This window comes from Nannospalax galili, unplaced genomic scaffold, assembly GCF_000622305.1.
Source record: "Nannospalax galili isolate Female #2095 unplaced genomic scaffold, S.galili_v1.0 scaffold2196, whole genome shotgun sequence".
Lineage (NCBI taxonomy): Eukaryota > Metazoa > Chordata > Mammalia > Rodentia > Spalacidae > Nannospalax > Nannospalax galili.
Genome location: NW_008337955.1, coordinates 64,246 through 74,632, shown reverse-complemented (window position 1 = coordinate 74,632; position 10,387 = coordinate 64,246). Strand labels below are relative to the sequence as shown.

General features: G+C 43.4%; 1 protein-coding gene across 1 annotated transcript in view; it reads left to right on the top strand.

Moving 5' to 3' along the window:
- Nucleotides 1–9,860, top strand: part of Stxbp6 (syntaxin binding protein 6) — a 261,550-nt gene extending 251,690 nt beyond the window's left edge. Inside the window, exons 5-6 of the mRNA XM_008832866.3 lie at nt 1,226–1,383; nt 6,648–9,860. Of these exons, the coding sequence (XP_008831088.1) occupies nt 1,226–1,383; nt 6,648–6,671 (182 nt within the window). The 3' untranslated portion in view covers nt 6,672–9,860. The remainder of the gene's footprint in view (nt 1–1,225; nt 1,384–6,647) is intronic.
- Nucleotides 9,861–10,387: the final 527 nt, after the last annotated feature.

Below are 10,387 nucleotides of genomic sequence, written 5' to 3'. Positions count from 1 at the left end.
TGCTCCCCTGGCCCCTGCTCAGCCTGCTTTCTTATACAATACAGGCCCACCTGCCCAGGGGTGGCACCACCCACAGTGAGCTGGGCCCTCCCACATCACTCAACAATCAAGAAGATGCCCCACAGACATGGTCACAGGCCAGTTCAATGGAGGTAATTTTCCCCAATTGAGGGTCCCTCAACCCAGGTGTGTCAAGTCGACACTAAAGCTATCCAGCACAATGCCATATCACAGGATTCAAAGTTGGAAACCAGCACATCTACTTGGAATTTAAAAGTTCATAGGTGATTCATGGCTCTTAGGAGCCATACAGTGGGGGTATGGCTTTCTTGCTAGATGAGTAAAATCAAAGGAAAGAAAGAATTGGAAACTATGTGGAGTGTTATATCTGAAAAAGCCCTAAGGCCTCAGTTTCCCTGTGATTATTTGCCTAAACGTCAGAGCAAAAGAAAATGAAGGGCTGAAGTGCTTGTCTAGCACTTATAAGGTTCTAGGTCCAATCCCAAGGACAAAAAAAAATTACCACAGGTTTTTCCCAGCATGGAGTTCATGCCTATAATCTTACCACTTAGGAGGCAAAAACAGGAGGCTGGAGTTCCAAGACAGCCTGGACTAAGGAGTAGGACCCCGTCCCTATTAATTAAGTAATTAAGTAAGTAAGTATGTAAGTAAGTAAGTAATGCAGTGAGATTTTTAGAAGTTTAGCAGGTAAAGGTACTTGCTGCCAACCCTACAGCCTGAGTTCCAATCCCAGGACTCACATGGTACAATGAGAGAATCAACTCCCATAAGTGAACTTGTTTTCTGACCTCCATGTGCTACAGAGAGAGACAGAGACAGAGACAGAGAGACAGAAAGGCTATATAAATATATAAAATCTCTATAATAAATAAGTTGAAATGTATATAAGATCTCAATGAGCTTGTGTAAGTCTGTGAACTTGCCTGGTTCCCATTTGGCTTTATCCTCAAGTCTTAGATCCCAGTGGAGCCCATCTTTCTGATCCTTGCCAGGCAGAATGCACAGAATGGATGGGTGAGGAGAGAAGCCAGGATCTGCCCTGGTCTGGTTGTTGGTCTGTAGATATTCTGTCTCCAGTGAATGAGTCAGCCAGAAGGAATGGAAACCTGCTTTCTGGTCACCATAGACCTCTCCACAGTGTGGGGACCTGTGACTGTAACTTAGCTAAGCAAGCTCCTGATGCTCTTGCTCTCCTTCCTCCCAGGAAACAGCATCCTCCATTCAGCCGCCGATAGTGTGACCAGTGCAGTACAGAAGGCAAGCCAGGCCTTGAATGAGCGCGGGGAGCGGTTAGGCCGAGCAGAGGAGAAGACAGAAGACATGAAGAACAGCGCCCAGCAGTTTGCAGAAACTGCACACAAGGTAAGGCAGCAGAGGCCAGGGGCCTCCATGAGGGTAATCAGGGGTTGTAGTGCCAAAAGTTTTATTTCAGTGTTCCCTACGGTAGATATAGTCCAACAGCTTTTTTTTTCTCTTTCTTTTTTTTATCTTTTTGAGACAGGGTCTCCCTGTAGCCCCAGTTGGCCTGGAACTCACTATGTAGACCGGGCTGGCCTTGAACTCAGAGATCCGCCTGCCTCTGCCTCCCAGTGCTGGGAGTAAAGGTGTGCGCCACCACGCCCTGCTTCCAACAGCTTTTCTTTTACTCCTTTTGAGGGTTCCCATATGCTACTTACTACTTAGCAGAGTCTTGAAATTTTTCTTTGTACCTGGTTTATGTAGTTACCATCTCCTCTCTAATGCTGTCATCCCCTCTCTTATCTCTGACCTTGATATTTTAGGAAATGTGGACAATCTTTAGTTTCTGCCCCACAGATCAAGACTGAAGTTTCAGGACACAGAATGAGAGAGAAATGAGATAGGTCTCAGGATACATTCCTGCCCTTGGCCACAGACTGAAAGAGTTACAGTGTACTTGAGGCTGCTTGAGAGTCTTTTCCAGTCTATCGCTTTCTCATCCTGCATCTGTCATCCTGTGCCCTTATCTCTTCAGAACCTGGCACAAAGCAAGCTCTGGTCTCAAGTCTGGTTTCCCCTCTACAAGGACCTGGGCGTTGCTTCAGGGCCCCCATTCTGGAGCTCTGATCTTGAGCAGAGCTGCCAGCAAGGTTCTCTCCTGTTCCTGAACTCAGAGACTGGGCTTCCCACGTGACTGAGCACTTACCACCCTTGTTCATACTTTTGCTGAGAACTGCCTTTCAGAAGGTAAAGGGAATATTTACTGGCAGCCACTATCTAGGGCAATCATAACCCAAAAGAAAGAGGGGACCCATTGGTCAAGTGATAAGGAAGATTTATTACCCTGCTTGTGCTTCAGATTAAAGAGTAGCTCTTTTCTGGCTAGCGATTTGAATTTAAGTTTCCAGAAACCACTTGTGCCGATGACATATTGGCCTGTCAGGCTCATGATCTGGACCTTCAGATATATTTTTGGTCTTGTGGGGGGGCGGTCAGTTGACTCCAACAGATTATTCCACTTCTGCTGAGGAAACTAGAATGGGCAACCTAAAAAGTAAAGAGAGAACTGTGCCCTGCTGGGCTGAGGCCCCTCCGGGACTCACAGCCAAGGGTGACTGGGGATGGGCTCTGGGTGGATATTTCTGCCTTTCCTCCATGATCCCCTTTGCACAGACCTGTCCGGGTGTTTCAGTGACTGTCTGTCACAGCACCGTCTTACTGTACTGCTGCCTCTAGGGCCCATGTGGCGTGTCTTGGCAGGGAACTGACCAGTTTGTCTGAGGAGGCAGGTAGCCCAGCTGAGGCCAGGGCCTCACACTGATGAGCTGTAGCAGAGGAAGTGAAGTCAGATTCATGGTTTCCCTAAGCACCCCACTTCCTTCTCCAAGCCTTTGTCTGCACATGTAATGATGGCACGGAAATGCTAGAATTCCAGCCCCAGATGCATTTCGAACAACAGCAACTTAAGTGAGTTAACAGGTCATGCATGGACAGTGGAAATCTGGGGAAACAGTGTTGAGTTAGGGAAGAGAAAGCTAAAAGGAGTAACTGTAACTGTCCTAAAATTTACAAAGGTTAGGTATTCCAGGCAATTCAGTTATCTCTCATGCCTTCCCACACAGAATTGAGCAATCAGTAGTGCACTGATAAAATTCTGCTAAAACAAAACTTTAGGTTAATGATTAAACCATGAGCCAGGTTACCAAGGAGGCTGTGAAATCATTCTTCCTAAGGTGAGATAGACAATACCTGGATGTCATGCACATAGGCGTGTATCCCTCAAGTTCTTGGCCATTGCAACCATTTCCCAGGCGTTGTGGCCAAGTTTGTTGGGTGATTGGGAAACAATATGGTATAGTAGTTAACAGCTCATGTTTGAAGCCAGCTCTGCATTTACCATCTTGGTGACCTTGGACAAATGCTAAATTTCTCTAAGCCCATGTGTAAAACAGAGGCAATTAATGATAGTAACTGTCTCCTAGGGTACTGAAAGGATTCAATCAGTTTGAAGCTATTAGCACAATATGGAATGCATATGAACATGAATTATTTATGGCTTATTTCAATAAACGTAGCTGTTGCTGAACCTGCCCCATTAAGTCACATAATGAGGCTGGAGAATTATTACAGGTGATTGAGAACAGTCAACACAGCAAAGAGGGAATACAGGTGAGGATTATGTCAGCCAAACACAAAGGAAGTAGAGTACAAGGGGGTCCTGCTAAACTTGATAGTGTCTGAACAAAGCAGCCCCTAAATCAGGACCTGTCAGGCCAGAAATTGATGAGGCTGCCAGAAGCAAAAGGTCTCTGGCTTTGGTCAATGGAAAGTCTGTACCAGGTCGTTGTCTGCTCTTAATGGAGAGGGATGAGGCAGAAACCGTTGCCTTTGCGTTGGTTTCCCCTCTGGTAGGTGTGCTCCCTGAGGAGGGGCGTTGGAGGGGAGAGGAGAAGCCGTGAAGTCAGTGTATATGAGGGAGTGTGACACAGTGTCAGAGCTAGGTTTGCAGTTTTCTAAAATGGGGTTATGTGCTTATGAATCACCAGCATTGGCAGTATTCCTTACGAGCAGATTGACCTCTTTAGATAAGGTGTGGCTGTTTTCTCAGGACTAGGACTGCTGATTTGGCCCCGTTGGTATAGGCTGGCCCTGAAGATGTCATTTCCCTGGCCAAGCCCCCGATAGGCCTGCTGGTAAGTAGAGAGCTCAAAGATGGAACCCAGGCCCTCTACCACCACTACCCTCCAGAGACATGAAGAGTGGGCTGTGTTTACAAGAAGAGGCAGTGGGCATGGCAGAGCCCCAAGCAGAGAACAGCCATTAAAGGTGATGGTTTTTCTGAGGACAGCCAACCCCAGAAGGAAAATGTGTTCTACCTTTTGAGACTACAGTAGGTGGGCTTTGTCCTTCTAATTTTTTCCCCAAGACCCCTGCAATGAACCAGGTCCAAGAGTGAATGAATCACTTTTGCATAGCCCCATCTTCAAGCTATGTGAGTGCTTGGACCTTACGGAGCAGAACGGGAAAAATATCCTTCCCTGCTCTCCTAGCACACGCCTCAGCGCAGCTCCTGTTAGCCGTTTGAGGAAGTGTGGTTCCTTCCTGAGCTGTGGACTTGGCATAGACCCAGCCGTTAGGAAAGAGAAACTTGCCACAGAAGAAGTGTTGCTCACTTTGTTTTGCCCCCAAAAGCACAGGGTTGCAGTATGTCCCATCAAGCTTTGACAGCCCGCCACGGGCAGTGAGTCAGCAGGCAGGAACGTTACCCACACCTAGGCATCCTCAAATGACATTTCTCGCTGAAAAGAACATTGATCTGGCCTATTCTGTACAAGCCCACGTTCGTGAGGGGGAAGAACCATACCCTCCATGGGAGGGAGAAGCAATTTCTCCTCCTACTGATGCCAGTTGCTCCCCCTGGGTCTGCAGGCCAGAAGGGAAGGGTCTTAGACTTCTAAGAGTACCTGTTAATATTAGTAATGATGTTTTATTATCATTGTTAGATCGAATAGATTATGAGACTTCAAAATAGTCTTTCTGTGAAATATTAAGAAAGCAAAAAAGATCAAGAAGAAGTTGTAAAGTCTAAGAGCTCTGATAACTGAGTTAATCCACTGAGTTGGAGGCATTTTTACACCATATAAGGTAGCGCCTAAGGTATAGAACTCCTGACTTGAGAGCTCAAGGTCACACAGCAAATTTGCAAAATCAGGTTTCCTGATCTTTTTTAGTTTAGTGCTCTTTCTGCTCTTAATTCTAAAACTCTTAATGATGAGGAATTTTTACTAACCAGACCAACACCATTTCTTGCCAAAATATCTACACTGGTCTATTCAGGCTACTGTTCAGGCAGCTACTAAATAACAATTTATTTTTCACAATTCAGAGCCTAGGAAGTTCAAGATCAAGGTGCTAGATCCCATGTTTGGTAAGAGTCCGTTTCTTGATTCACTTCTGAGTGTGTCTGGTCATGGTGAGAAGGGAAAGGGTCTCTGTAACCTATTCTGAAGACTCTGCCCTCATGACCAGTCACCTCCCAAGCCCTCCTCCTAATGCCACCCCATTGGGAGTTAGGTTTCAGCATACTACTTTTGGGGAGACACAAACATTCACACCCTAAAGGCAGCTCATAGCTCTATCCAGTAGTATTTCTGCAAAGCATAGGGGGTCATGGTCCAGAGGTTTCCCGTAGCTCCATTCCAGATGCAGTGCTGTGGGAAAGGGCCTGGTAAGAGCAGAAGCAGAAGAATCACTTCTGTGTGTGAACTGGCACAGGCCAATTAGTGGAAAGTTAACAGCTCAGTGACTACCAGACAGCAGCCTTGATCAAATATTTATGGTTGCTATTCATTATGCACAACACTTAACAGTTCTGTGTTTATTTGATGGACCTCATTGCTAAATAATGTATGAAAACTAGAAGCAGGATAAGAAGCCTGGGCCCTACAATAAGGGGCTCAGAATGTGGCTAAGTAATGGGACAGGTCTGAGGTAGAGCCCCAGCTCTATCCTTCCACTGTGTCCTTGACGATAAGCTTTATAATGTCAGAAGTTATTAGATACCTCCACACTTCTTGGCAAACGGTCCTTCAGCATTCAGCATGACACCCTCAAAACTCAGAGCTCCCAAACTCTGCATCTGACAGTGGATTGACCAGCATCAGCCAAAGAGAGGTCTGTGGAGGTCCTGACTGGCACCACCAGACAGGGGCACCAGGAGCTCTTTCAACTAAGGGTTTCCTTGCAGAGATTAACTAGTTCTGGGTCCAGACATCCTCTATCACATGCAGAAATGTTTATGCTATTTTCCCTGGTTGAAGTGCCAGGATTCTAACTTCTCTCTTGACACCACCAAGAAGATGCTGTGATTGCCCTAAGGTAAATCACTTGTTCTGTTCCTTCAATGGGATGAAGGAACACCATAAAACATTCTCCACCACAGGACATCGCAAGTACCAACAAAATTACCCTGAGGAAGAGTTGCAAGCACAATATCCAGAAAACTAGTGGAGAAAGTGTTATGTTTCCCAGGAGCCACTGTGGATGGTAGTCCAAGTGTGGGATCCGGTGCCGTGACTCACTGGATGTGGGAAGGGACAGCAGAGAGAGGCCCTGCTAATAAGGTCTCTCTTTTTGTTTTTTCATCCCCCCTCCCGTCTCTCTCTTAGCTTGCCATGAAGCACAAATGTTAAAAAACTGCCTATCCTGATGAACCTCAAAAGAAATGGAAGAGTTTGTTCAGCAGTTTTTACAAGAATTCCGGACCTCTGCTTGTTTGTGTGGATTTTTTCCAATATATGGACCTTGAGGGGTTTTGGTTTTTCATTTCCAGATGTTAATATGAATGAAAAGATGTTGCGTTTATACATTTCCCTAATAATCTTACAGAGAAGTGTTACAATACCATCAACTTTGTTTTTGTTTTTCTGTGTGTGTGCGCGTGTGTATGTGTGTGTTTGCAAGAGAGAGAGAGAGAGAGAGAGAGAGAGAGAGAGAGTTTTCCTTTTCAGAGAATTTTTTTGTAGTTTGAATATGATGAAATTTGGACCAAATGATAAACTGAATATGGTCTAAACTAGCAACATTTTTTGTTTCTTTGTCTTTGATCCTAAGCAACAAAACAGCTCAGTGTGGTGACTTCAGAGGCTGTTCCTGGATAAAACTAAAAGCTCACTCCTGTAGTGCTTTTAATTTGAAGAGCAGCATTAAAATCGTGTATCCTGAGACCTAAGTCTGTATTATGGAAAATACTTGGATTTATCAGGGAAAATTAACAGGCTTAGATTCTGCTTTTTGCACATTAATCTTTCTGCATGAAGCATCACTCGCATTCAGAACAAATCAGAATGACAAATAGAAACCCACTTTCTGGGCTGCAGCTTAAACATTTCTGCTGCTTCTTTCCAGTCTGATTAGTTGGAATATCACACGAAGGATAAAAATGTGAGCATAGAAACCTAAAGGAAAGCCCACTTTAGAACCTCTGTGTCTTCACAGTTTCTTGCTTGTCATTGTCACAGTAGCTGATGGGGGGGGGCTTAGTTCTTTATCAAAAAATGATTTGTTGAGGACCAGAGAGATGGCTCAGTGAGTAAAGGCTTTTTCAGCACAAAGTTGGTGGCCCGAGTTCAATCCCTGGAATCCATGCCAGGGTAGAGGGGACACACCAACTGCACAAAGTTGTCCTCTGACTTCCCCATATGTGGTGGCACACAAGCACCCACATGCACATATCTTATACAAAACATGCATAGAACAACAATGCTAACAAAATAACGTAAAATAAATAATGATCCATCTAGATAAAGGTCCATGTAAATTATAATGTGAAAAAGGACATATTTAAATTTTCCTTCTCTTTTACAAAGCCATGCCCAATTTACAGACATTTTCATGGTATCCTCGAACAGGGGCCTTCAGTTTCTTGACACCTGGTTTTGGATTGGATACTGTTTTGTTTCCATTTATTTCATATCATTTAATAGTGTTTCTCAACAAATTACATGCTTGTCAATTCAAACAGCACAGTTACAAAGCCTTTATATCGTAAGCATGAATAGAGTTGGTTCTGTACCTTTGAAGTGTGTGTTGCTCAAGATAATACTGGATTTAGAATCTACAAGTTTTGTTTCCCAGAAGGTTAAGATACTACACATTACAAAATCTTGCTTGTTCCTCAGAACTGCGAGATGAGCTGTCCGTACCGCACTGTCAGCCTCTGACTACAGGGCTTGGAGCCTCCTGAGTCTCCCAGGACCCCTTTCTGTTCCTTCCTGTCCACTGATCCAACAGTTTATGTGTAGCATAACCTCTTACATAGCAGTGTAAGGTGACTTTTCGATTATTAATGCTGATTTAAATAGCTTAGGTTCTCCTAATAAAGTATCCCTGGGAAAGAGAACATCTATCTACTGAAAAATCACAGGTGTAATGTCAGAAGGACGGGATCTTCTGGAGACTTTCTTGGACTGATAATCCTGTTGAAAAATATGCTATAAAATGTATATGGTGGACTAGGAATGTTTGTTATAATATCTTCTACTTTTCCCTTGGTGTCTTACACCATGCCCTGTACTAAGTACTATTCAAAGCGTCTGGTTTCTAAGAAAAGACCCTCAATTATCACTCCAAATTGATTTTGTTTGCAGACTTAAGCTCACAAAACACGCATATACACAGATATATATTCTTCTTCCAAAACTGGATTCTGGTTTCAAGGAGTCGGTATAAATAACTGAAAGACTAAGTCCATCTCCCCTCTGACAATAGGTCAAAGTCAAGAATACAGTTGGTTGCCAACTGTGGAACAGCAGTGTTTGGGAAGCTGCTTCTGAAGTAGCAGGGGACGAGGTCATGAGCGTACTGTGAAATCCGTGAGTCTTCCTCCTTGGCAGACTTCTTAGAATTAACCTTCAGAAACATCCACACTCTCTGTTGATCATTTTCAGCCTAAGTCTTATCAGGAACATCCTGAATTAGAAGAAAGCCCATCTGCCACATTATTAGCTTTCTCTATTTATTAGCTTCCAGGCCATGGTCATGCCCTTGTCCTATGGTGAGACCTGTTTGGCCGCCACAAAACACAGGGGCCATAATAGCAATTTCCTGTCCCTCGACAACGGCCCAGCCTCTTACAGAGAAGCCCCTGATAACACATGTAAAATTCTTTGCTATCTTTTTGTAGAAGGTGCTGCAATACAAAATATTAATATAGTCTAACCTACCAAAAATTGCTAAAATGACTCATACCATTTGGGACCAACTCATTTGAGCTTGCTAGAAGACATTTAATTTATTCATTTAACCTCCGCACTTCAGTATGAATTCTGGAGATACCGTCGTTTCTGAAGGACTTTGTAAATTGTATGGACAGTGCTTAAAGAAAGGAAATTCCAGTGTTACTGCTTCTCCTGGAATGTAGCTATAGTGTTCTTCTCTAGAATTATTAGATATCCGTGTACAAGAAGGTCTGCGGTCATTCAGGCTGATGTTTCATTTTAAAGATTGTATTTGTAAAATGTAACAAGATCAGTAGTTAACTTTTGTAAGGTCTGATAAAATTAAGATTCTGTATTAGACTTAAAATTATCGTGAAATCTGTCTTAATATTATTGTGACTAGCAAAGGTTATTACACATTTATGTAAAAACATTTACAGAATGCCCTAAATAAGAGCTATCATTAAAGATAGGTTTCATTCTTCATTTTCAGAATCGTAACACTGCTAATATGTGTTGTACAGTTATTAATTCCTCAGAAGTTCTCTAAGATGTCGGGCATAATTTTTGCTTGATTCAGAGACAAGTAACACCTGCTCTGTTGGTTCAACTATAACAGCAAACTCGAATTTTGTCAATAAATATTTCAATCCTGTGGTGAAAGTGTTTCAGTTATTTGGAAACCCTAAAAAACACTATCAAATAGGTGCACACCATCACATTCTTTATGCTAATGGGAAAGCCTTGGGTGCCTGCTGGAGAACTCTGAACTAGAACTAGTAGTATAATGATGGGATCACCCGAAACCTTGAAATAGAAAAACTAAAGCACAACCTTAGTTCAGAGCAGAACGTGTACTTACCAAGAGTTAAGTTTTGGTTTTATTTTTCTTTTTAATGAGTGATGCAATTAAGCTGATTAGTACTTACCTTCCTGCGAATACTAGTGACACATTCAACTTACATACGTATTACAGCATGTGCTGTCACGCCAGGATGTCTCACTCTTAGATCAGAAGGGTGACTGGTGCATATTATGTCCGCCTACTTTGTGGAAAACCAAATGGAACGTGCTGTGTCACTTCATTTGTTTTTGAGGGAGTGGCTTGGGTAACTGCTGTACCACAACAGGTACATCTTCATTTGTTTTTGAGGGAGTGGCTTTGGGGACTTCTGTACCACAAACAGGTA